This window comes from Pongo abelii, chromosome 17 (assembly GCF_028885655.2).
Source record: "Pongo abelii isolate AG06213 chromosome 17, NHGRI_mPonAbe1-v2.0_pri, whole genome shotgun sequence".
NCBI lineage: Eukaryota > Metazoa > Chordata > Mammalia > Primates > Hominidae > Pongo > Pongo abelii.
The window spans coordinates 40,467,678-40,494,960 of NC_072002.2; the positions used below are offsets into that span (position 1 = coordinate 40,467,678).

The following is a 27,283-nucleotide window of genomic DNA, read 5'->3' on the forward strand; positions in this document are numbered from 1 at the left end:
ATTATTTATTATTTAGTGCACATGAACTCCACTTACCCCTTCCAGCCAGCTCTTTCCATCTTCAATGGCTTTATAGACCTGCAAGAGGCCATTATGTCTGGCAAGTTTCTTCAGCCAGCCAGCTAGTGTTCCAGGCTGTCTTCTGGAAGGAGTATGTGCCTTTTTGCACCTGCCACTTCTTGATGCCATGGGGCTCCTCTTCTCCCCTTTTTGGAGTTAACTGTCATCTACTAGCCAATCTTTTTTTTTCTTTTTAAATACAAAGTCTCACTCTGTTGCCCAGGCTGGAGTGTAGTGGCGTGATCTCAGCTCACTGCAACCTCCGCCTCCTGGGTTCAACTGATTCTTGTGCTTCAGCCTCCCGAGTAGCTGGGATTACAGGTATGTGCCACTATGCCCAGCTAATTTTTGTATTTTTAGTAGAGATGGGATTTTGCCATGTTGGACAGGCTGGTCTTGAACTCCTGACCTCAAGTGATCAACCCACCTTGGCATCCCAAATTGCTGAGATTATAGGCGTGAGCCACCGCGCCCAGCCACCAGCTAACACTTCTTTATATTAAAATATGACTCTTTAGATAACTAATGCAATAACTGTCTCCTGACTGGATCCTAGCTATAGAACATGTAATGAGGCTTGTATTGTTATTTTAAAATGAACTAATTAAAAATTTATACTTTTCTCAGTTTTAATTTCTAACATAGTAAATAGTGGTAGATATAGTCCATATAAAGAAAATATTTAACTCTTTTAAAAGTGTAAAAATAGGCCTGGTGTGGTGGCTTATGCCTGTAATCCCAGCACTTTGGGAGGCCAAGACAGGCGGATTAGGTCAGGAGTTCCAGACCAGCCGGGCCAACATGGTGAAACCCCATCTCTACTAAAAATACAAAAAAAAAAATAACCAGGCGTGGTGGCTCATGCCTGTAATACCAGCTACTCGGGAGGCTGAAGCAGGAGAATTGCTTGAACCTGGGAGGCGGAGGTTGCAGTGAGCCAAGATCGCGCCACTGCACTCCAGCCTGGGTGACAGAGCAAGACTCCACCTCAAAATAAATAAATACGTATAAAAATAAATAAACAAAAGTGTAAAATTTTCACGAGATGAAAAGGTTTGAGGGGCAGGTCCAGTAGCTCATGCCTGTAATCTCAACACTTTGGGAAGCCAAGGTGGGAGCCTCACTTAAGCCAAGGAGTTCAAGACCAGCCTGGGCAACATGGTGAGACTTTGTTTCTATTAAAAATAATAATAAAAAATAAAAATGTTGAGAACTGCTGCTTTACTGCAAGTCTTCTGCGAGTCTTTGATACATTAAAGCACATTGCAAATCTGAATTTAAACCTAAGTCTAATATATATAAAGCTGTATGAGGCAGGGAGGTTGACAACTCTTAAGTCTTGAAAACTTGAAATCTTTCTTTTTCCTCATTCAGAAGTTCCTCTATAAAAAATAGAAGAAAGAGGTCACACTTTATCAACTAACAATGTAATTAAAATGTAGTATATTTGCTGGAATTAGTTGACAGTAAAGGGAAGATATAATGGAACACTTGTTGATACTTAGAAGATGAAGTGTCTCTGGAGAGCAGTACCTGGGAAAAAATAAAAGAGAGGTGATGGTAGATGAGAGGTTTTAGCCCAGTTACAACAAAATCTCACAGTAGTGTGTCGGAAACTGCAAGTTAAACAGTAAAATAACCCAGGACCTTTTGTTAAGGAACTTAAAGTGTCCTGGGAAGACAGGGAAGTAATGAATATACCAGGAGGAAAGAGAAGCACAATGAAGGACGTTTGTTGGGATGAGTGTCAAGGAAGACTTCCTTGGGAAAAGCTCTTCAGCTACCTCCTTGCCTGGCAGGAGGAGCACGGTGTCACGAGGAGATCAGTGTGGGAAGACAGGGGTAGCTAGAGTGACGCCAAGCAGAGGTCATACCTCAGGACGGAACTTCTATTCTATATTAGGATTTTACTCCTGAGGCATTGGGAGGGTATGGTAGGGTGTCTGAAGGGGCCATAGAAAGGTTTATTTTCTTTGTAGAGACGGGGTCTTGCTATGTTGCCCAGGCTGGTCTCCACCTCCTGGGCTCAAGTAATCTTTCTGCCTCGGCCTCCCAAAGTGCTAGAATTACAGGCATGCACCATGATGCCTAGCCAGAAAGTTTTTACCTATGGAAGAACAATTAAATGTTTCTTTTAGAGAGGCAAACAAACAATTAAATCACTTGAGAAACTAATGTATCAAGAACAAGACTAGGAAGCATGATATTGTTATTATTCAACATTTTTCTGGAGCTATAACTAATCAATGCAATAATACCACAAAAACACATGATCTACAAATTTATTCATTCAAGGCTGGGCATGGTGGCTTATGCCTGTAATCTCAGCACTTTGGGAGGCTGAGGCGGGTGGATCACCTGAGGTCAGGAGTTCGAGACCAGCCTAACCAACATGGTGAAACCCCATCTCTACTGAAAATACAAAATTAGCCAGGCGTGTTGCCACATGCCTGTAATCCCAGCTACTCCAGAGGCTGAGGCAGGAGAATCACTTTATCCCAGGAGGTGGAGGTTGCAGTGAGCTGAGATGGCGCCATTGCACTCCAGCCTGGGGAACAACGGCAAAACTTCATCTCAAAAAAAAAAAAAAAAAAAAATCAGTCAGTCAGCAAATATTTATTAAGCACTTACTATGGGACAGGCACTGTAAGAATACAGCGATGAAGAACAGTAAGAAGATCCCTAGCTTCAGAAAGAATCATTCTGGAAGAGAAAAAGTTGAAATCCTACTGGTCTGTCAGCATTTTATCTAGTAAAACACTTTTCATCTTGGCTTCCTGACTTCACTCCTTTTGCTTGTTTTCACCCGCCTCTGCAGCCTCTCCTACTTTACTAGTTCCCTTTATTGACTTCTTTTTTTATGTTACTGCTAAATGCTGAGGTTTGATGTGGGTTCTTCTCTCTTCCCTGTACCTTCTCTTTGTTAGTGATAACATTCAGTCCCATCACTTCAAGTAACATCTATACTGTGCCAGGAAGTGCAGGCACTGGGGTAACGTAAAACCTAGACTGCATTTCACTTTCAAGTTCTGTTTGATCTTTCCCATCAGAGCTGTTTCACCTCTAGTCTTCCCCATCACTATGAATAAAATCATGAAATCACCCGCCACCCAAGTTCTTAAGCTGGAAATGTTGGAGATATTCATAACCATTCACTCCCTCGGCTACTTTATTTAATCTACCGCTAGGATCCATAGGTTTTACCTCTATGGATTGTGCTTTTTGCACTGTGGTTTTGCATTGTTGAATTTGCCATCTGAGTCAGGTGCGGTGGCTCACACCTGTAATCCCAGCACTTTGGGAAGCTGAGTCTGGTGAATCATTTGAGGCCAGGAGTTTGAGACCAGCCTGGACAACATGGCAAAATCCCATCTCTACTAAAAATACAAAAATTAGCCAGGTGTGGTGGTGCATGCCTGTAATCTCAGCTACTCAGGAGGCTGAGACAGGAGAATCACTTGAACCTGGGAGGCGGAGGTTGCAATGAGCCGAGATCATGCCGCTGCACTCCAGCCTGGATGACAGAGCAAGACTCCATCTCAAAAAAAAAAAAAAATTTTTTTTTGAGTCAGATTCTCACCCTGTTGCCCAGGCTGGAGTGCAGTGGTGTGATCTTGGCTCACTGAAGCCACAACCTCCCTGACTCAAACGATCCTCCTGCCTCAGCTTCCTCAGTAGTTGGGACTACAGACACATGCCACCACACCTGGCTAACTTTCTAAAATTTTTTGTAGAGATGGGATTTTACCATATTGCCCAGGCTGGTCTCCAACTCCTGAGCTCAAGTGATCCGCCCACCTTGGCCTCCTAAAATGCTGAGAATGCAGACATGAGCCACCGCACTCCACTGAAAACCATTTCTTCTAGTAGAATGGTAACTGACAATGTAAAAGAAATGAGTTAGAAAAATCACTATTTTGCAGCCATCATAGTGATAATTAATTCAGCCAAGAGTCATGAATGGATGCTAAAATTAGTAGGTAAAATCTTAATGGAGAACAGGATATTTACATAATTGCAAATATGTTTCTCATGTTTATTATTAATTACAGAGAGGAAAAATAATAACTTTACATAAAAATTCTGGCAGATATCATCATAAACAAATAGCCACATTTAGTGTAAACAATGGTAAGACAGACCTACATCTTATGTCTCCTAATGTAGTACAAAAGTCATAACATCATTTATATAGTATCCTGTCAAAATGCATAACTTCAGCTGGGCATGGTGACTCACGCCAATAATCACAGCACCTTAGGAGGCTGAGGCAGGAGGATCACTTGAGACCAGGAGTTTGGGAACAGCCTGCGCAACATAGCAAAACCCCATCTCAAAAAAAAAAAAAAAAAAAAAAAAATTAGCTGGGCATGGTGGTGCACAAGAATGGTCCCAGCTACTTGGGTGGCTGAGGTAGGAGGATTGCTCGAACCTGGGAGATCAATGCTGCAGTAAGCCATTATTGTGCCACTCTACTCCAGCCTGAAAGACAGAGCGAGCGAGATCCTGTCTCTTAAAAAAAAAAAAAAAAAAAAAGGCCAGGCAGGTGGCTTCTGCCTGTAAATCCTAGCACTTTGGGAGACTGAGGTGGGCAGATAACCTGAGGTCAGGAGTTCGAGATCAGCCTGTCCAACATGGTAAAACCCCGTCTCTACCAAAAATATAAAAAATTAGCTGGGTGTTGTGGTGCACTCCTGTAATCCCAGCTACTCAGAAGGCTGAGGCAGGAGAATCACTTGAACACAGGAGGCGGAGGCTGCAGTGAGCTGAGATTGTGCCGCTGCACTTCAGCCTGGGTGACAGAGCGAAATTCCATAAAATACATATATATACACAAAATATAAAATAAAAAAAGATGTATATATTGAAGTATTTAGGGGTAAGGGAAGGGGCATGTCACGACTTATTTAAAAGTAGTTCAGGATAAAAGGTGTGTATAAAATTGGTTCTCATTATTTAAGGTAGTTATGTTCTGTAAAGGCACAACCAACACTGAATTAGCAAGCACTGAACTGCTGCTCCTAGAGAAAATATAGTTAAGCTCCTTCGAGCCTCTAGTCATGACATTTTTGACCACTGACCAATACATGACCTTATTTCATGTGTGTTTCTGTTTAAAGACATCTTATTCAATGTAGATTGTTGATTCATTAACATTGAACTAACAGTCAACAGCACTACAACTCACGCTTGAAGAAGCTTCTCTAACGTGTGTGTTATTTCTCTGTAAGTGCAGCTTCTTTGCTCTTAGGAACACTAAACAGCTCTTCAACACTTTGCCTGGGGGCTGTTTTATACAGCAAAATCACCAATAGAAAGCACAAAAATATGGAAAACATGGCACTAACTAGACTACAAAAAAAGGATGCTTGTTTACAGTATAAGAGTGAAAATAAGAAGCAGAGTGTCACCTTTTTCAGTCTCAGCTGGAAATATGCGGATCAGGCAACTCAAATTTGTGTTGCTCTGTGCATATCTACAAAAGACAGCAAAAGTCCTTTGATCGATGATTGATTTGGGGGTTATGAATACATTTTGGCAAGTAGACAAATTCAAAATACAGAATCTGCAAATAATGAGGACGGAAAGTGTGTGTGTTTTTGTGTGTGTATACATGTACACACAAACACATATATACACATGGAAAGAGAGAGCAAGAGCAAATGGTAACAAATCAAAATGTTAAACATTAGTGAACCTGGGTGAAGGATATATGAGAGTTGTAAGTAGCATTTATTTTTTGTGAGACAAAAATATGAAGAACATGGCACTAAATAGACTGCAAAAAAGGACACTTGTTTGCAGGGTCTCACTTTGTCATCCAGGCTGGAGTGCAGTAGTACGATCAGGGCTCACTGCAGCCTCGACCTCCTGGGCTCAAGTGATCCTTCCAACTCAGCCTCCCAAGTAGCTGGAGCTACAGGTACATGCCACCACATCCAGCTAGTTTTTAAAATGTTTTGCAATGTTGCCCAGGCTGGTCTCAAACTCCTGGGTTCAAGCAATCTTCTTGACTTAGCCACTCAAAGTGCTGGGATTACAGGTGTGAGCCATTGTGCCCAGCTGCAAGTAGGACTTCTTGCAACTCTTCTCTAAATTTGAAATTATTTGAAATGAAAAGTTTAAAAATTCAATAAATTCATATTACTCCTCAGCTTAAAATATTTAAATTGCTTTTATGTGCACACCACACATCCTTTAAGACCCTGAAGAGTCAGGCCCCTATCTGCCTCTCCAACATAATTCAGGCCACTGTCCCTCCAGCTTACTCTGGCCAGTCTCAGAGGCTTTCTTTTAATTCCTGGAACACTTCCCTAGCTCCCTATCTAAATTGGATTCTGTTTATTATTCTCTTTCAAAGCACAGCATTTATCAAAATTTGTAATTATACATGCAAACAATTATGTGTTCTTGTTTAATAAATGTTATGTATAAAATAATAATTATGAAGACATTTTAGAAATGGGGAATTATTGAAGTGACCTGATTTAAATGTTTAGGCATGGAAAATTATTTAGGCAAAGTTAAGTTCTACATTACATACAAAATTATTCATACACTGCACATAGTAGCAAACATAAAATGGACAAGAATTAGAAATAATATGCAAATGCCTGATGTGGTGGTTCATGCCTATAATCCTAGCACTTTGAGAGGCCTCAAACAGGAGGACTGCTTGAGGCCAGGAGTTCGAGACCAGCTTGGGCAACAAAGCAAGAGCCCCACTGCCTGTACAAAAATAATAAAAATAAATGAAGTAATATGCAAAAATGAGAATTCAGGAATAATGATGGAATTATAAACAGATGAAAATTAGTAAGTTTTTTAGGCTGCTTTTAGTAAGAAAGAAAAATAATACCACTTCAAAGACTGACTAATTACAATATTAATGCTAAACAAATATTTTGAATAAAAATCTCTGGCCAGCCATGGTGGTTTGGCCCTGTAATCCCAACACTTTGGGAGGTCGAGGCAGGAGGATTGTTTGAGGCCAGAAATTCGAGACCAGCCTGGGTAACATGAAATACTGTGTCTACAAAACAAACTAAAAAATTAGGTGGATGTGGTGGTGTGAGCTCTGTAGTCCCAGCTACTTGGGAGGCTGAGATGGGTGATTGCTTGAACCCAGGATTTTGAGGCTACAGTTAGCTATCATGGCACTACTGTTCTCCAGCCTATGAGACAGAGAAAGACTCTGTATCTAAAAAATAAAATAAAATAAATAATAGAGTATAGAATGAAGAAGGAGCAAGGCTGGAGGTGTGGAGGGAACCCAGTTAGAATAATTCAGGTGAGCATTCTTAGGTATGAATCAAGAGAGTGACAGTGGGAATGAGAGAGACTGATGGATTCTAGGGCTATTACAGAATTGATTACGAGATTGACAGGATCTAATGACTGATTGAAACAAGTGAAGAATGGGAAAAACTCAAGGTTTTTTTTTTTTTTGAGATAGTTTCCCTCTGTTGCCCAGGCTGGAGTGCAGTGGCTCGATCTCAGCTCACTGCAACCTCTGCCTCCTGGGTTCAAGCAACTCTCCCTGCCTCAGCCTCCCGAGTAGCTGGGATTACAGGTGCCTGCCACCACATCCGGCTAAATTTTGTATATTTGGTAGAGCCGGGGTTTCGCCATGTTGGCTAGGCCAGTCTTCAACTCCTGACCTCAGGTGATCTGCCCTCCTGGGCCTCCCAAAGTGCTGGAATTACAGGCGTGAGCCACCACACCTAGCTTAAGGTCAATTCCTAATTTTACATTTTGGGTCACTGGAGGGAGGTTGATCTGGTTCACTGATATAGGGACCACTGGAGAAAAAGCAGGTTTGAAGATGAGATACAGCCGGTTTTCTGTATCCTTGGGTTGCATATCTGCAGATTCAACCAAGTGCAGGTTGAAATCTGCATATATGGAGAGGCAACTGCTGACCGTAATAAGTTTAGCTTTAACTTATGGGACACCTAGGTGAAGACACTAGGCAGTTGTTTGTATAGGTTTTGAGGCCAGGAGAGATATCAGGGGTCAAAGATACAGGAAGTCAAAAACATACAGATAGAAATTAAGTCATGGAGGTAAATGTCATCACCCAATAAAAATATAGACTGAGAAAAGAAAGCTGAAATATTTAAGCCCCTATTACTATATGAAGAATTGTAGGAGGCACCACGGGTACACAGACAGGACAAAATTTCTGTCTCTGAGGTGCTAAAGCTTGGGAGTGCGATAGGAAAGGGTCAGACAAGTGCTTTTTGTCAGGTATCTACTAAGTATTCGGTTCTCTCTTCTTGTTCTCAAATTAACATGACACAGCCCACTAAGCTAAGGGAGAGGATAGGCAAGAAAAACCTGAATAACAATATAATGGGTGCTATGATAATGTGCTATGGGAGGGGGAAGAGAGGCTTAGATTATTGACTTTTGAAGCCAGATAGGAATTGGCCAGGTAGAACATGGGGAAGGTCTTTGAAGAAAAGTAAAATAATGTATGCAAAGTCATGAAGTCGAGAGAGACCTTGGAATATTTGCAAAATTCCTGTAGTTCTCTATGCTGCCATTACAAGGTGCCCATGGCTATATGGCAGAGTAGAATTGATTGGACAATTTAATACGTGCCAGATCATAATGAATGTTGTACGCCATGCTTCTTGAGATTTTATCCTGTGGGTAACGGGTGGATGTTAAGAAGTGGTAAGTAGGAGAGCTGTATAATTAAATTTGCATTTTAGGAAGATTGTCCTAGAAACAGTGGGAGACATAGATTGGACTGGAGAAAGGGAGAATGATTAGAAAGGAATTTACACAAGTTCCCACCACCACAAATATCCATCTACCAGTGTCTATAGCCAAGAACTCTGCCTTCCCTTCTCTTGCCATAGATGAATGGTCTATGGCTCTCATCAAAGCTCAATCCCTCCACTTGTGCACTAGATTAAAAAAAAATTTTTTTTAGAGATGGGGGTCTTACTATGTTGCACCAGCTACAGTACAGTTGCTAATCACAGGCAGGATTATAGTGTAGTACAACCTCAAAGTCCTCAAGTGATCCTCCTGCCTCAGCTTCCCAAGGAGCTGGGACTACAGGCGCACACTTGTGCACTAGATTTTATCCCTTTTTTTGCCTTCAAGGACATGGCTCCAACAATTCAAATATTCCTCTTTATTTCTCTATCAGCAATTTTCCCTCCCTACTGGAACACTGCCATCAGCATACAAACACGCAGTTATTACAAAGAAAATCTCTTTCTTGACTTCGTCCCTTCCCCCATGGCCCCATTTTTTTCTCCCTTACTTTGCATTATAACTTTACATTTCCATCCATTCGTTCATGAACGTACTCTAAATAGGCTTTCACGCCCACATTCCACAGGACTACTGTTGTCAAAGTTACCAGTGACGCCCACGTTGTGTTGCTCTATCGAACAGGCACTCCCCAGTCCTCATTTTATTTGACCTACCTGCTGCATTTGATACAGTCGATCACTCTCTTCTCTAAAGCTAATTTTTTTTTTTTTTTTTTTGAGACAGAGTCTTACTCTGTTACAGGCTGGAATGCAGTGGCGTGATCTCGGCTCACTGCAACCTCTGCCTCCCGGGTTCAAGCGATTCTTGTGCCTCAGCCTCCCAGGTAGCTGGGACTACAGGCACGTGCCACCACACCGGGCTAATTTTTGTATTTTTTGTAAACGTGGAGTTTCGCCATGTTGGCCAGGCTCATCTCAAACTCCTGGCCTCAAGTGACCCACCCACCTCAGCCTCCCAAAGTGTTGGTATTACAGGCATGAGCCACTGTGCCCAGCCTGACTAATGTATTCTTTATTGCCAAGCTCATAGTAAGCACTCAATACATATTACATAGATGAATGACTGAAGGTAGGTAGGGAGGAGAGGCTTTTGAAAATAATATAATTCAAGAAAATTGGTGTTATAATACAAAGTATAAAGTTCTGTGTTTGCAGAATCTTTTACAAAATAAATACTATTTTTGGGATTTTTGGCTTCTTGAACAGTCTTATTACTTTTTCCACACTTAATGTGAAGTGAAAAGAAATGATTACTCTCACTGAGAAAACAGCCTGTCTTCTTAAGTTAAGGCAGTATTTGTAATAAGATTGTGCTTGGCATAGCTTCAGCAAGCTACCATATTTGTCCAGGTTCATGAGATCCATTAAAGGTACTTGGATGCTATGTTGAGGAGACTGGAGAGTATTTAGCTGTGCTTACAGATTTCAATTGTCACTAAGAATATATATTTTAAGAAAAAGCTTGTTTTAATTTTGGATTATGCAAATAAGACACAGTCACTGTAGGAAAATTAGAAAATGCAGAGAGACAAAAATTATCACTTAGAATGTCTCTAAATAGAAATATCTTCCATTAATAGTTTTGTGTGTAGTCTAATTTTTTATGAGTATCTGTTTATTGGTTAATAATTTTTTCTTTTGAGATGGAGTCTTGCTCTGTCACCTAGGCTGGAGTGCAGTGTTACGATCTCAGCTCACTGCAACTTCCGTCTTTCAGGTTCAAGAAATTCGCCTACCTCAGCCTCCGGAGTAGCTGGGATTACAGGTGTGCACCACCACGCCCAGCTAGTTTTTATATTTTTAATAGAGACGGGGTTTTGCCATGTTGGTCAGGCTGGTCTTGAACTCCTGGCCTCAAGCAATCCTCCTGCTTGAGGCCTCTCAAAGTGCTAGGATTATAGGCAGGAACCACCACATCAGGCATTTGCATATTATAAACAATTGTAAGATAAATGGGTGGCTCATGCCTGTAATCCCAGCACTTTGGGAGGCTGAAGCAGGAGGATTACTTGAGTCCAAGAGTTTGAAATCAGCCTTGGCAACATATTGCCGAAATTACTTTTGCACCAACCTAATAGTTACACCGTTGTCTTTGCAAAACAAACAAACAAACAAACAAAATTAGCGAGGCATGGCTGTACAGCCTGTGGTTGGGAGGCTAAGGTGAAAGGATTTCTTGAGCCCAGGAGGTTGAAGCTGCAAGTGAGCCATGATGGCCTCACTGAACTACTCTGGGTGACAGAGACAGGGATACCCTGTTCTCCCTTGCACAACCTCACCGCCACCCCGCCCCGCCCTGCCGAAACACACACACACACACACACACACACACACACGAGAGAGAGAGAGAGAGAGAGAGAGAGAGAGAGAGAGAGAGAAATGCATAAGGTTAACTTTATGAAAAAATATAGTTCCCCAACCAAGTCTCTTTGTAATTTGATGGTGGAGGTTAATTACCTATCTAAACAAAGTATGTGAGTTGAGGGTGGAGGTCTCAGTGGAAATTTAGAAAGGGAGAGTTCTATAAACAAACTTTGATCCTTCCGTACCCAAGTATCTATTGAAACATACTATATGGAGGGAAGAAAAATCAGGGATAATTCGGCCAGTTAGTGAAGAACATATCTAAGATTCAAATACACTACACCATTTTGCTTCACTGAAAATGTTGCATAGCTTCATTCAATTCATTACCTTAGCAAATATTTATTAAATGCCTTTTATGCTCAAGGCATTTTGCCAAGGGCACTGTGGGATACATGATTAATCAGACATTTTTGGAGTAATGGAAAGAGATGTACTTTGGCATCATACTGACGAGTTTGAATTCCAGCTTCTTGGAAACATTACTCTTTTAACTGCAGTTTTTAAGTTTGTAAAATGAAGCAGTTAGAAAAAGGAAATGCATCTCTTGGTGACCAGCACACAGGAGGTGCTCAATAAATTGAGTTTTTCTCTCCCCAACTCCACTTTAAGGCATTTGCTAGAAGGTAAGTGATCAGGGAATTCACCATAGAAAGGGAGGGAGTGTGATTGATTTAGGTCATGAGATGGATTTAGACTGGTCAAGAAGTGAGAGACAGTAAAGGTAGTAAGTGTGTGGACTTTACTAGATCTTGTGAGTAGATCTTATCTAAACGTGCCGGCACACGTTTACAGAGAGGTGGAAAAGCAGGAGCTGTAACCATCAGGTTGCCTGCTATTTTAGTCCACTTGGGCTTCTATAATGAAATATCATAAACTGGGTAGCTTATAAACAGAGAAATTTATGTCCCATAATTCCAGAGGTTGGGAAGTTCAACATCAAGGCAGATGTGGTAGCTGATGAGAGTCTACTTCCTAGACAGCAGTCTTTTTACTATAACCTCACATGCTGGAAGGGGTGAGGGATCTTTCTGAGGTTTCTTTTTTTTAAAAAAATTATTTATTTAATGTATTTAACTGACAAATAATAATTGTATGTATTTATGAGGTATCATGTTATGTTTTCATGTGTCATGAAATAATTAAATCAAGTTAACATATTCATCACTTTAACATGATTTGTCCTGAACGGAATCCCATTCATGAGAGCTCCACCCTTATGATCTAATCACCTTTCAAAGGCCCCACCTTCTAATACTATCAACTTCAGCTTTAGCATTTTAACACTCAGTTGGGGGTATAATCCTAGCACTTTGGGAGGCCCAGGCAGGAGCTCAGGAATTGGAGACCAGCCTGGACAATATAACGAGATCCCGTTTTTGCTAGGCATAGTGCCGCTCCCCTGTAGTTCCAGCTACTCGGGAGTCTGAGGTAGGAGGGTAGGAGGATCACTTGAGCCCAGGAGGTGGAGGCTGCAATGAGCCAATGGTGCCACTGCACTCCCGCCTGGGTGACAGAGTTAGATCCTGTTTCCAAAACAAAACAAAACACCACAACATTCAGATCATAGCATCTGCCTACTTGTAAAATCGCCTTTCAGTGCAGTGTTGGTTCCTACAAACATACAATGTTATGACTTTAGCTTGAAATTAAGGCATCTTCTCTGACTGCATTACAAAGAGGCAAGTTTTTTCATATCGATTCACTCAACAGCTTTTATTTATCCAGATAATATCTAGGATCGCACTTAATATCTAAGTGCTAGAATCTAATTATATAGATATCAAAAGGCATTAAGTTTTGAAGAAGACAGACATACAATTTTAATGTTTAGAGGTGATAGAGACACCTATAGCAGCACCAAAGAAGAAACGATTTTCCATTTAAGATTTTAGGCAGTTTAACTCTAAAATATGAAAACAGGCACATCTCACAGACTATAAAACTATACATCTCACAGACTATAAAACTATACATTTTAATTTTTACAATGTCAATTCTAACTGCTAATTTTAGCAACACTTCAGTGTGAAGACAGCAGAGAAAAACAATGAAAATGCGTGATTGAATTCTTATTGAGTCCCTCTTCTCGGAAATCAGTCCTCCCCATTTTCTCCTTAAAAAATAGAATCCTGGAGATAGTCTAGTCCTGGCTTTTCGAGGAACACACTACAGGGGACACAAGGAGAGGTACACGGATGCCGCAGTTTTCCAAGTACAGCTTGCACCTCCCACGTGATAGGTTTCTGGTATCGCCCCTCCTTGCTGGCGATTCTGGGGAAGATTTTAACGCTCCCTGGAGCCGTCCCCAGTGACGTCACGGGCGCGGCTCCGCTCCTTGGCCAATCACGCGGCCGGATCCCGGGGAAACCCGGGGCGGCGGCGGCGGCCCGGGCGCGTGCGCGAGGTCTCCGCGTGGCTATATAAACATGGCTGGCGTGGCCGCGCGGCGGGGCTGTGCTAGGCGCGCGTAGGGGGCTCTGGGCGCTGCGGGTTCGTAGTTTTGAAATTTCTGGCGGGGGAGCAGCTGCGCAGTTAGGCTCGAGGTGGGAGCGACGACCTTCCGGGAGCCGCACGTCCAGGCTTCCCCGCAGCGGGACCCGAGCCTGAGGCGCAGGGCTGAGGCAGCGCACGTGTGAGCGCCGCTGAGGAAGCTGCGAGAGGTCGGGCGGGTGTCGCTCCGGGGGCAGCCCAGGCTCGCGCGGACGGGAGGAAGGTCCGGGACGCGCGTGTCCTGCCGTGCAGCCGGCGCCCGTCACTGACTTCGCTGCTGCGGCCCCCGCGCCTCTCCCCAGCGATGCTGTGGAGCCCGAACAGCACCGGAGTCGGCTGCCGCGCGCCAAGCCTCCCCTCACTTCTGCTCCCGGAACCGCAGCGCCGCAGCTGCCGCTGAGCCCCTGGGGGATGCCCGCCGGCCTCACCGAACCCGCCGGCGCCGCTTCCTCGGCTGCTGTGAGTGCCTCGGGGACCGTGACCATGGCCCCGGCCGGGTCGCTGCCGGTGCGGGTGGAGAGCACTCCGGTGGCCCTGGGCGCCGTGACTAAGGCTCCTGTCAGCGTCTGCGTGGAGCCCACGGCGTCCCAGCCCCTGCGGTCCCCCGTGGGGACCCTGGTGACCAAAGTGGCTCCGGTCAGCGCCCCTCCTCAACTCAGCAGCGGCCCTAGGCTGCCCGCTCCTCAGATAGTCGCCGTGAAAGCCCCCAACACCACGACAATCCAGTTTCCTGCTAATTTGCAGCTTCCTCCGGGTATGTTGATCACCCTTTCCAGCCTCGTCTGTCGGTCCAGCTGGCAGCGACGGGAAAAGTCGCAGCCCCAGATTGCCCCTAAAAAAACTCTGAGCCACGGGAACCTTTTATAATCTTGACTTTACAGTTAACATATTCTTTTTGTGTCATTACTGCATAGTTTTTCTTTTCATATTTAAGGAAAGAATCTTTTCACCTAAGTGACACAGTAAAAAGCTACATCAGCGTATTCGGGGGGGCTTTCAGGCACTGGCTCTTAGGTGGGGGAGATAATATAGCCGAAGTTAATTTCCATGTGGAGGATGGACCAGTTTATACCGTGGATTTCCATACGCTTAGATTATGTAGAAGTGCGTTGTACTTATTTTATTAATTATGAATGAATGAATGAACGAATGAGGTATGTTTTCGCTCTGTCGCCCAGTCGAGTGCGGTGACACGATCACGGCTCACTGGAACCTCGAACTCCTGGGCCCAGTCGATCCTTCTGCCTCGGCCTCCCAAATTGCTGGGATTACAGGCGTGAGCCACCGCGCACGGCCTAACAGTGAAGTTCTTGTGTATTACAACTGAAAGAGATTTTTAAATTTAACCAAGTCAGAATAGGTTTACTGCTTTCTAGTACCAAGTACGAATAATGCTGTACCTGCACAATCTTTAAATGTCTTACGATTCTAACTTTCAATTAGCAGAACCCCTGACTGGGAACACGTGCCACAGTTGACAAACAGATCAGTCATGCAATTGTTACAGTTGCAATTGAAGCCATGTGTCAACGCTACTGTTAATGAGTCTTTCACTACTTTCTATCCTAGGGCTTTTTACTCTATTGGGCTGTATTTCATGATTTGTATAAAGGTTTTGCTTTGTGATAATTTACATATTGTAAATATGCTGAATGATTTTGGGGTGTTCAGCCTTTCTTTACTGAAAGTCTCTTGGAATTTGCCTTCTGTTAATTTTGTTTAGCAGTAATTGGAACTCTGAACTGCAAAGATGGTAAAAGAGGGGAAGCATTGATTCAAAAGATTCTATATCCCCTAATAAAATGACAGGGGCCCTTTTTGTATCTAATGTTATAGTTAGTCATACACGTTGTGGATAGATTTCACTTTTTATGAAGTTCTGTTTCAGTTTTATATGGTATACAAGGTATGTAAAATTGTTAAGGCAGTGTTACGGCAGTGTGCAGCACCGAATACATTATTTGGCAGTTCTAAATTGTTATTCTGAGTTGTTATTCTGCAAATATGTTTATAAAGTAGTTCTGAATGTGTTAGAATGAAATTACCCCCTAATTTGTTAAACTGTAAATCCTGTCTAGTCACTGAAGTTTGTTTATAAATAGTCAAAAAAAAAAAAAAGTATTAAGAAAGAACTGTCTGAGAGGCTAAGGCACGAGAATCGCTTGAACCCGGGAGGTGGAGGTTGCAGTAAGCCGAGATATCTTGCCACTGCACTCCAGCCTGGGCAACAGAGTGAGACTCTGTCCCTCTCCATCCCTCCCCAACCCCCTAAAGAAAGAACCGTCAAGAGTGAAAACTTGCTGGTAAGTGAGAATGAATCACTTACTGGAGGACTGGGGCCTTATCATGCTAAGCACTTTTAACAAATTATTTATATTCTTTTATTTGTTGGTCATAATAGGTAGGTAGCAAATAAGGAAAGAGGTCTCTAAGAGTAAATAATTTGTCCAATGCCAGGCAACCCATAGGTGTCGGGGGAGTTTTAGCTCAGGTCTGTTTATTCTTTCCACAACGCTATGCTTATTTTTTTACTTGTATGTGTACGGTATGCCTCATTGAGTGTCAGTACTGAAAGGTGATTCAGAGAACTTTAGATTCCAGTCTTTCATTTTATATACCAAGGAACCAAAACTGAAACTTGGCAGAGTTAAATAATAGCAAACTAGGACCATAGTCTAATTATGTTCATAGCACTTTATTAAAAACATTGCATGCTATTTACCTCTGAGAAACCCCTACAAAAGAGAGAGAGAAGATAATTTGTCTTTAGGAACTGGTCGTTATAGAGGAAGTGGGGATTTGCTTTTGGGAATTTTCTGCTGACGTGTGGCAGAAGGGTGTACTAACTACATCTGTGCTCTTATTGGGCAGAATAAGATAACCAGTAGTTGAAGAATGAAATGGAAACACTGATTAAAGTAACTTTTTAAAAAGGTTATGAATCTTGTACTATTTCTTTTCTTTCTTTCTTTTTTTTTTTTTTCCCCTCTGAGACGGAGGGTCACTCTTTTGCCCAGGCTGGAGTGCAGTGGCATGATCTCGGCTCACTGCAACCTCCGCCTCCCGGGTTCAAGCAGTTCTCCCGTCTCTGCCTCCCTAGTAGCTAGGATTACAGGCACACGCCACCACGCTCGGCTAATTTTTGTATTTTTAGTAGAGATGGGGTTTCACCATGTTGGCCAGGCTGGTCTCGAACTCCTGACCTCAAGTGATCCGCCTGCTTCGGCCTCTCAGAGTGCTGGGATTACAGGCGTTAGCCACTGCACTGGCCTGAATCTTGTACTATTTCCTTTGCATACCAAGAATTAGCACTTGATTACACAAGGGTGCTTATATATGTCAGTTCTTCATTTTTGAAGATAATGAATACTTTAAGTATTTGATTCTCTTTACTTCAGAGTTTCATCTATGAACAGAACTGGTTTAAAAAAATATATATATATATGCACCACAGGTTTTTCTAGGGAGCAGGAGCTCGAAATAAAAAGAATGCACAAGAGGGTATTTGAGGAAATAGTAATAAAAGGTTTTCAGTAATTTCTTCAGTCTTTTGTGAACATGTGGAGTTTTAGGCTGAACTGTGGTTCTTTCTCTTCTTGATATTCTTCATCTTGTCTATCACCTGTTTGAGAATGATAAGCAAGGACTTGATTCCTTCTTTTAGGTCATAAACTGGGATAAATTCTGCATGACAGTCATACTGTACAAAAGTGTGAAAGTTACTTATGAAGCAGTGAGGTCCCTTTTCATCAGCCTGTTTTCATGCTGAGACAGGGCATAGAATTTGCATCTCCTTTCCCAACTTCTTGATCCAGTCCTTGGATAAGTTCTTTGTTTCCACTCTGGCTTTATCAAAGGGATACAGTGTACATGATCATCACTTCCACAGTTGTCACAGTGCTTCGTGAAATGAGGGGTATTCTTTTCAGTGCTCACCATACACCATCCACTGTTTGATTTTCAGACTGTAGAGTCAGCGTATAGTGATAGTGGCCATGGCGTTATTCTGTCAGTAGTCAGCCCACAGGAGAAAGTGCTGGTGCTCCTCTCCTGCGGCTCTTCCTCAAGGCAAGGTTAGGTTCTCCTGTTACGTGTTTCCATTTGGGTGCCGTGCTTTAACCCTCATAGTACTCCCACACTTTGTTTTCTTTTTGATTACAAGATCCTTTTTGATGACAAGTCCCTGCTTCTGTAAGCAGGGACTCTATGTCACTATTATCCTCAGGGCCTAGTAAGTTGCGCACGAAGGCGCTTAAGTATTTGAATATAGGCATATATGGAGAGAGTAGGGGGCAATAGGACTGCAGCCCCTAAGGGATTCTGAGGGTCATCACACATATCAGTGTGAGTTTTGATTTCTTTGGTTATTCTACTTACAAAAGCAGTATATGTTCATGTGAAAATCACTAAAATGTAATTTCCACTTCAAAGTAATTAACAAACTTGTGGTGTGTTGTTTTGCGTTTTTTTTTTTTTTTTTTTTTTGATGGGTTTTGCTCTTGTTGCCCAGGCTGGAGTGCAACGGTGCAATCTTGGCTCACCACAACCTCTGCCTCCCGGATTCAAGCAATTGTCCTGTCTCAGCCTCCTGAGTACCTGGGATTACAGGCATGCGCCATCACCCTTGGCTAATTTTTGTTGTATTTTTAGTAGAGATGAGGTTTCTCCATGTTTGTCAGGCTGGTCTTGAACTCCTGACCTCAGGTGATCCGCCTGCCTTGGCCTCCCAAAATGCTGGGATTACAAATGTGAGCCACCCAGCTGCTTGTTTTTTTTTTTTTTTTGGAGGCAGAGTCTCACTCTGTTGCCCAGGTTGGAGTACAGTGGCACGATCTCAGCTCACTGCAACCTCTGCCTCCTGGGTTCAAGCAATTCTCATGTCTCAGCCTCTAAGTAGCTGAGATGACAGGTGTGTGCCACCACACCAGGCTAATTTTTTTCTTTTTAGTAGAGACAGGGTTTTGCTGTGTTGGCCAGGCTGATCTTTGAACTCCTGGCCTCAAGTGATCTGCTGATCTCAGCCTCCCAAAGTGCTGAGACTACAGGCATGAGCCACTGTGCCCCACCTATTGTGTCTTTTAAGTGTTAGTGTGTCCAGAGTTGGTTCCTTCTGGTGGGTTGTGGTCTTGCTAACTTCAAGAATGAAGCCGTGACCTTGGAGGTGAATGTTACAGCTCTTAAAGATGGCACAGACCCAAAGAGTGAGCAGTAGCACGGTTTATTGTGAAGAGCGAAAGAACAAAGCTTCCACAGTGTGGAAGGGGACCTGAGCGGGTTGCCGCTGCTGGCTGGAGTGGCCACCTTTTATCCCCTTATTGGCCCCTCCCATGTTCTGTTTCTTTCCTATCCGTATGCGCTTTTTTCAGTTCTCCCTGCGATTGGCTACTTTTAGGATCCTGCCGATTGGTGCATTTTACAGAGCGCTGATTGGTGCATTTTACAATCCTCTTGTAAGACAGAAAAGTTCTCCAAGTCGGCCCTCAACCCAGGAAGTTCAGCTGGCTTCACCTCTCAGTCTCTCCCCGCCCCCTTCTAAACAGGACATCCCAGCTGCTGTTGGGAATTGGGTGATGACCGCTCTAGTTACTTCTTGCTGGATAGGGGCGAAGAAGGAGCCCTGCAGTTGTAGTGTCCTCCGGAGGTGAACTCTCTAGGCCAGTCAAAGGGCCAGTGGGTTGGTCCAGGGGTCCTCAGTAGAAGTTGTGAGTTGAGCTCATTTGGGGTGCCATTTATAAGACCATCTGTAGCTTGGTGGCCTCGATCCTGAAGGAAACAAATTTGACAAGGAGGTTAAAAACACAGGGCCCGAAGGCGAGTAATAGCAAGATGGCTATCACAGGACCTAGAAAGGGGTGAAGCCATGTCACCCGACTCCAGAGGTTGGGATGAGTTTGAAAGGCATTGTCTGATTTCAGAAGCCTTTTCCTATAAACACCTGGTGGCATCTCGCACTATCCCTGACTGGTTAGTATAAAAGCAACATTCTTCCCCTAAGAAGGTGCAAAGTCCTCGTTTCTCAGCAGTGAGGAGGTCTAGGCCTCGGCGGTTTTGGAGAGTCACTGCTGCCAAACAGTCTATTTGGGATTGTAGAGTAAGGATAGATTTTGTTATTTCTTGCAAACTGTCTGAGAAATCTTTGAGAGTGTGTGGTAGTAGGATAATGAAGTAGATAAACTGGCTATTCTGGTTCCTGTAGCGGTGGCCATTCCTAACCCTATAAGTAGTGGTATTAGTTGTATGGCCCTGCACTGATGGACTTGAGCTTTGAGGGGCACTGATAGGGTCTGATTTCCTGGGGCAATGTCAGTGTTGGAACTTAGGAAGACCAAGGTGCAGGTGCCTGTCTAGTTGGTGGGGAGGCAGATATAGGTTGATGTTCCACATAAGAAGAATATGGCTTGGCTGGGTAGGCAGAATTGGTTGTGTATGTTAAAAAGGTGTGTGAATTTGTTGTTTTCATTTTCCCATACTCCTAAAGTACTTGCCAAGGTAGCTCTGGTGAGCGGCTGGAGAGGGGTGTTGGGAGCAAACTGAGTGGCTTTCTGTGTTCTATTTTCCCATTGGAGAAAAAACCGTTTTGTATCTACTAGGAAGCATTCAAGAAAGTAATTGAAAGAAGGGATGAGAAGGCATTCACTAGTGGTGGGGGCGCTGCTGCAGGGGGTCCAGAGGTGAATGGTCATGCTGGGAGTATGTTTGCCATTGCAAAACCCAGACTGTTCGTTAAGCAGGGAGGAAGTGATGATTTTTGGAGGCCCTGAGAAGCAGACAAGCCATCTGAATGGAGCTGTTTGGGTGACTCAGAAGTTACTATGGTCAGCTGGGGCTTGAAGTTGTAGGGTGTAATTACGCTGATGGGATAGTAGGTGCCCCAGGGGCAGGCCTGATAACAGGTTGCGCTGGATGCATAAAGGGGCTTGGAAAGTTAAGACAGTATTCGTGGTTACAGGGCTGTGTATGGGCTTTTCATTGCTCATGAATTATTTCATGAATTAGGACTTTAACCACTTCCTCAGACTTCTCTGTCTTGCAGGGGAAGGCTTCTATCCAATTTATAAAGGTATGAACACAGACCAACAAGTATTGAAATCCCCTTGACTTAGGCATATGGGTGAAGTCTAACTGCCAGTCCTCTCTGGGATAGTGCCCTATTCTTTGTTCCTCCAGAGGGGCCTTACGATGGACCAAGGGATTATTCCTTTGGCACACTTCACAGGCTTTGACTACTTGCTGGATGGTCTGGAGGAGATTTGGCCCTGTAAATAGGGATATGGCCATTTGATGAGAGTTCTCAATACCTATATGAAAAGTTTGGTGGAGGGTCTTAAGTATTTTCCACTGGCTGACTTTGGGTATGAGTACCTTTCCCTCTTCTGTTGTTAACCACCCCGAGGGGAGAAAAATGTACCCCCATGAAAGTCCCCATTCTGTTTCAGTCAGGGAATACTGGGGGTTAATCTCTTGGAGAGGGTTGTTCCATACCAAGGGTTCTTCCATAGGTATTCCTAATGGGAGGTTCCGCCTGGCAGCAATTTTGGCTTCAGCGTCTGCCCGACGGTTTCCTTCTGCCTTTTCTCTCCTTCACCTTTTTGATGGCTTTGGCAGTGTAAGACTGCCACCTCCTTGGGTTTTTGCACTGTGTGCAATAACTTCATGATTTCCTTGAGGTATTTAGTGGGGGTTCTCCCAGAGGTTAGGAACTCCCTTTCTTTCCATAGTGCAGCATCGGCATGTAGGATTTAGATAAGCATACTTGCTATCTGTATACACATTTATTCTTTTTTCATTTCCCAGTTCTAAGGCTCGGGTAAGTGCCACTAGTTCTGCTAACTGGATGCTGGTCCCTGGGGGAAGAGGCTTACTTTCAAGTACTGTTACATCACTAACTATGGCATAACCTGCCCTTTGTATCCCATTCTCCACAAATGGACTTCCGTCGATATATAGGTTAAGGTCAGGATTAGCTAAGGGGACTTCTAAGAGATCCTCTTGGGCAGCGTAAGTCTGGGCCACAATTTGTTGGCAGTTATGCTCAATTTGTTCTCCATCCTCTGGGAGAAAAGTAGCAGGGTTGAGGGCTGCATACTTACATATTTGAAGTACCGGTCCCTTAAGGCGTAGCGCCTGGTATCTAAGCAGGCGGTTGTCTGATAGCCATAAACTTCCTTTGGCACCTAGTATGCCATTTACATCATGAGTAGTCCAGACAGTGAGATCCTTTCCTTGTGTTATTTTGATAGCCTCTGATACTAAGATGGCCACCGCCACAACTACCCATAAACAGTGAGGCCAGTCTTTTACTACTACATCAATTTCCTTACTTAGGTATGCCACTGGTTATGGGGTTGTCCCACGAGTTTGAGTAAGTGCTCCAAGAGCTATTCCCACTCTCTGTGGCATATAAAGAGAAGTTTTGTCCTGTGGGAAGGCTTAAGGCTGGAGCTTGTACTAGGGCCTGCTTTAAGGTTTTGAAGGCTGTTTTTGCCTCTGGTTCCCATTCTACTAGATACAGTATTTGCCCTCTGGGTCTCCTTGATTAGTGTATAGAGTGGCCTGGCCATCTTGCTGTAGCCGGGCATCCGTAGTTGGCAAAAGCTGGTGATCCCAAGGAACCCCCACAACTGTTTAATGTCATAGGGCAAGGATAAGCCAGTATAGGTTGTATTTGTTCCTGGTTGAGGGCCCTGGTTCCTCTGGCTAAGATTAGGCGTAGATATTTGACTTGTTGTAGGCAGAGCTGGGCCTTCAATTTAGATGCCTTGTACCCTTGATTAGCTAGAAAGTTCAAGAGATCTAGAGTAGCCTGCTGGCATGAGGCTTCCAAACTGGTATCCAAAAGTAAATCATCCACATACTGAAGGACCAGAGTGCCTGGACTTGAGAAGTGGCCTAGATCTTGGGCCAGTGGCTGATCAAACAGATGAGGGTTATCCCTAAACCCTTGAGGCAAGACTGTTGATGTGGGATGTGTGGTCTGTGGGATCCTCAAAGGCAAAGAGAAACTGGGAGTCAGAGTGCAGGGGAATGCAGAAGAAGGCATCCTTGAGGTCCAGAGCAGTGAACCATTCTGCTGCTTCTGGTATTTGAGACAGCATGGTATAGGGGTTGGGTACAACTGGATATAGAGGAATTACTGCCTCATTGATGAGTCTAAGATCTTGCACCAGTCTGCACTGACTGTTCGGTTTTTGTACACCTAGAATTGGGGTGTTGCAGGGACTGCTGCATTTTCTTACTAAGCCTTGAGCTTTTAAATGTCTAACAATATCCTGTAATCCTTTAAGAGCTTCAGGCCTTAAGGGATATTGCCTTTGATAAGGAAAAGTGGTGGGGTCTTTTAGCCTGATTTGGACTGGGTGGGCATTTTTTGTCCTTCCAATGCCCAGACTTCAGGGTTGATTCTCTCCTCAACTAGGGGACAACAAATGGGTAACTTGTTCCCAATATTCATGCAAATAATAACTCCAGCTTTGGCTAATATCTCCCTCCCTAATAAGGGTGTGGGACTTTCAGGCATAACAAGAAAGGCATGTGAAAAGAGCAAAGTCTCCCAATTACAACTGAGAAGGTGGGAGAAATACCTGGTCACAGGCTGTCCCAGGATTCCGCGGATGGTAACGGACCTTGAGGACGGCTGTCTGGGGCAGGAGATTAACACTGAGAAGGCCGCGCTGGTGACCAGGAGGAAGTCAATTTTCTGGCTCTCAATGGTTAAACTTACCCGGGGCTCAGTGAGGATGATGACATGAGCTGATGCTTTCCCTGAGCACCCTCAGTCCTGTTGTTGGATCATCTGGTTGGGGGCCTCTGGCTCAGAGAACGTTTGTTTTCTAGGGCAGTGTGCCTTCCAAGGATTGCCTTGGCATAGCGGACATGGGTGAGGGGGCAGCTTGTTTCTCATTGGACAATCTTTTTTAAAGTGTCCTTGCAAACCACACTGATAACAAGCCCTACCGGGTTATTTCCCTGCTCCATTTTCTGTCCTCTCTGACCATCAAGGTTTGTTTGTCTGAGGGCCATGATTAAGGCTGCGGCCTTTCTCTTATCTTGCTTTTCCTTTTCGTCCTGTTCCTCTTGGTCCCTATTATAGAACACTGAGGTTGCCAGGTTTAATAATGCCTCCAGATTTTGTTCAGGGCCCAGGGCTCACTTTTAGAGCTTTCTCCTGATATCTGCAGCTGATTGCATAATAAACTTATCTTTGAGGATCAATTAACCTTCAAGGGAGTCGGGTGACAGGGGAGTATATTTTCTTAAGGCCTCCCGTAGCCGCTCGAGGAAGGCAGTAAGATTTTCTTCCTTTCCCTGAGTTATGGTGGACATCATTGAATAATTCATAGGCTTTTTCCTAATTCTCCTTAGTCCTTCTAGAACACAGGTCGACAGATGTTTGTGACTCCAGTCCCCATGATCTGAGTATGGGTCCCAGTGGGGATCCATACTGGGGATGGCTTACTGACCGGTAGTGAATTTGTCCCTTTCTTTGGCTGTTATTCTGTCATTTACTTGACTAAGAGACCAGGTATCTCCAAATTCTTGGGCTGCAGCTAAAGCCACATTCTTCTCGTTAAAGGCCAGGATTTGATCTAACAATAGCAAGACATCTCTCCAAGTGAGGTTGAAGGTTTGCCCTAGACCCTGTAGGACATCTATATACCTATCAGGATTATCTGAAAACTTCTCCAGGTCTACCTTGATCTGCTTTAAATCAGAGAGGGAGAAGGGACATGTATCCGGGTTGGGCCAAATTTCCGTTCCCCTATAGCTTGAAGGGGACATAACCGATAGCCTGGCATTTTTTTGTGGTCCCTTGGAGATTTCTTGCTTGTTTCCTTCTGGGTGGGGGAGATTAGAGGAGGCTTATCATTAATAGGAATGGGGGCTGTAGGGAAGCTAGGATATGCAGGTAAGCTGAGAGGTCCTCCTGTGGGATGTAGATTGCAAGCTTTGCATAGTTGTGAATTATCCTTCAATGAAAAGAAAGCTTGGACATAAGATATTTCACTCCATTTGCCTTCCCTCTTACAGAAAAGGTCAAACTGCAGGATAGTATTGTAATTTATACTTCCCGCAGTTGGCCATTTTTCCCCATCGGAGAGAGAATATTGGGGCCAGGCCATAGTGCAGAAAAAATAAGCTGCTTCTTTTTCAGGTTTTTTGGGTCAAATTGGTCCCAATGGCTTAGGATACATTTCAAGGGTGAGCCTGTTGATGCCTGAGCGTTTCCCATCAGAAAGAGAAAACCGCCTGTGGTTTTTTCCCCCTGCCGAAGGACCTGCAACAGTCCCTGGACCCTGCTGTTCGGAATAGTTGTGCTCACCGAAGCAGCAGCAGAAACAATAGTTTTCCTCCTAGACCACAAAGAGGACCAAGGAATGTCAGATTTAGTGGCCCTTACTGACGCATTCTCGAAAACCTGTACCTTTGCCTTTCCTCTTAGTCCACAAAGGGGACCAAGAAAAATCGGATTTAGTGGGCCTTATTGACGCATTTTTGAAAGCCTATTAGAGTCCTAAGCATTTTCTCCTATTGGTATTGGGACCTTACTCTTGGCCTATAAAGATGATGTGCCTCCAAATGGAGTAGAGGGCCATACCCTGAGGAAGGGAAGGGATCTCCAGGGTTGGAAGAGTGATGCCTTTTGTCCTCACTTCTTATCATATGAATAGGAAGGATATAATTTCTGAGGCTCCCCATATCCTAGCTTCGGGAATAGCCTTTGTTAGGCCTGCTAGTCTGAGGAGGGATCCTAAAATTCCAGATAGTCCCTACTCTGTGACGGGGCTTTGGGAAAAAATTATGTCTGATTGGTGAGCCCGGGTGCCTAAAGAAGGGAACAGAGTCCTGAAATTTATATATTTATTTTTTATAAGTAATGAACTAATATTTATACCTTATTTATTTGTTTAATTATACTTTAAGTTCTAGGGTACATGTGCACAATGTGCAGGTTTGTTACATATGTATACATGTGCCATGTTGGTGTGCTGCACCCATTAACTCGTCATTTACATTAGGTATATCTCCCAATGCTATCCCTTCCCCCTCCCCCCACCCCACGACAGGCCCCAGTGTGTAATGTTCCCCACCCTGTGTCCAAGTGTTCTCATTGTTCAATTCCCACCTATGAGGTAGAACATGTGGTGTTTGGTTTTCGGTCCTTGCAGTAGTTTGCTAAGAATGATGGTTTCCAGCTTCATCCATGTCTCTACAAGGGACATGATCTTATCCTTTTTTATGGCTTCATAGTATTCCATGGTGTATATGTGCCACATTTTCTTAATCCAGTCTATCATTGTTGGACATTTGGGTTGGTTCCAAGTCTTTGCTATTGTGAATAGTGCCGCAATAAACATACGTGTGCATGTGTCTTTATAGCAGCATGATTTATAATCCTTTGGGTATATACCCAGTAATGGGATGGCTGGGTCAAATGGTATTTCTAGTTCTAGACCCTTGAGGAATTGCCACACTGTCTTCCACAATGGTTGAACTAGTTTACATTCCCACCAACGGTGTAAAAGTGTTCCTATTTCTCCACATCCTCTCCAGCACCTGTTGTTTCCTGACTTTTTAATGATCGCCATTCTAACTGGTGTGAGATGGTATCTCATTGTGGTTTTGATTTGCATTTCTCTGCAAATCAGTGATTAGTGGCCAGTGATGATGAGCATTTTTTCATGTGTCTGTTGGCTGCATAAGTGTCTTCTTTTGAGAAGAGTCTGTTCATATCCTTTGCCCACTTTTTGATGGGGTTTTTTCTTGTAAATTTGTTTAAGTTCTCTATAGATTCTGGATATTAGCCCTTTGTCAGATGGGTAGATTGTAAAAATTTTCTCCCACTCTGTAGGTTGCCTGTTCACTCTGATGGTAGTTTCTTATGCTGTGCAGAAGCTCGTTAGTTTAATTAGATCCCTTTTGTCAATTTTGGCTTTTGGTGTTTTAGACATGAAGTCCTTGCCCATGCCTATGTCCTGAATGGTATTGCCTAGGTTTTCTTTTAGGGTTTTCATGGTTTTAGGTCTAACATTTAAGTCTTTAATCCATCTTGAATTAAGTTTTATATAAGGTGTAAGGAAGGGATCCAGTTTCAGCTTTCTACATATGGCTAGCCAGTTTTCCCAGCACCATTTCTTAAATAGGGACTCCTTTCCCCATTTCTTGTTTTTGTCAGGTTTGTCAAAGATCAGATGGTTGTAGATGTGTGGTACTATTTCTGAGGGCTCTGTTCTGTTCCATTGGTCTATATCTCTGTTTTGGTACCAGCACCATGCTGTTTGGTTACTATAGCCTTGTAGTATAGTTTGAAGTCAGGTAGCGTGATGCCTCCAGCTTTGTTCTTTTGGCTTAGGATTGTCTTGGCAATGCTGGCTCTTTTTTGGCTCCATATGAACTTTAGTTTTTTTAACTACTTTTAAAACTTCAAAGTTTTAAACTACTTTAAAGTAGTTTTTTCCAATTCTGTGAAGAAAGTCATTGGTAGCTTGATGGGGATGGCATTGAATCTATAAGTTACCTTGGGCAGTATGGCCATTTTCATGATATTGATTCTTCCTGTACATGAGCATGGA

General features: G+C 43.5%; 1 protein-coding gene across 3 annotated transcripts in view; it reads left to right on the forward strand.

Annotated features, from left to right (window-relative positions):
* The first annotated feature begins 13,587 nt into the window (after nt 1-13,587).
* Nucleotides 13,588-27,283, forward strand: part of TAF4B (TATA-box binding protein associated factor 4b) — a 165,245-nt gene continuing 151,549 nt past the window's right edge. For 2 of the 3 annotated variants that reach the window (XM_054537749.2, XM_054537750.2), the window contains exon 1: nt 13,589-14,466. In XM_054537749.2, the coding sequence (XP_054393724.2) occupies nt 14,124-14,466 (343 nt within the window). In that variant the 5' untranslated portion in view covers nt 13,589-14,123. Of the gene's footprint in view, nt 14,467-27,283 lie in introns of all 3 variants that reach the window. The other variant, XM_024236117.3, reaches the window with a different exon arrangement.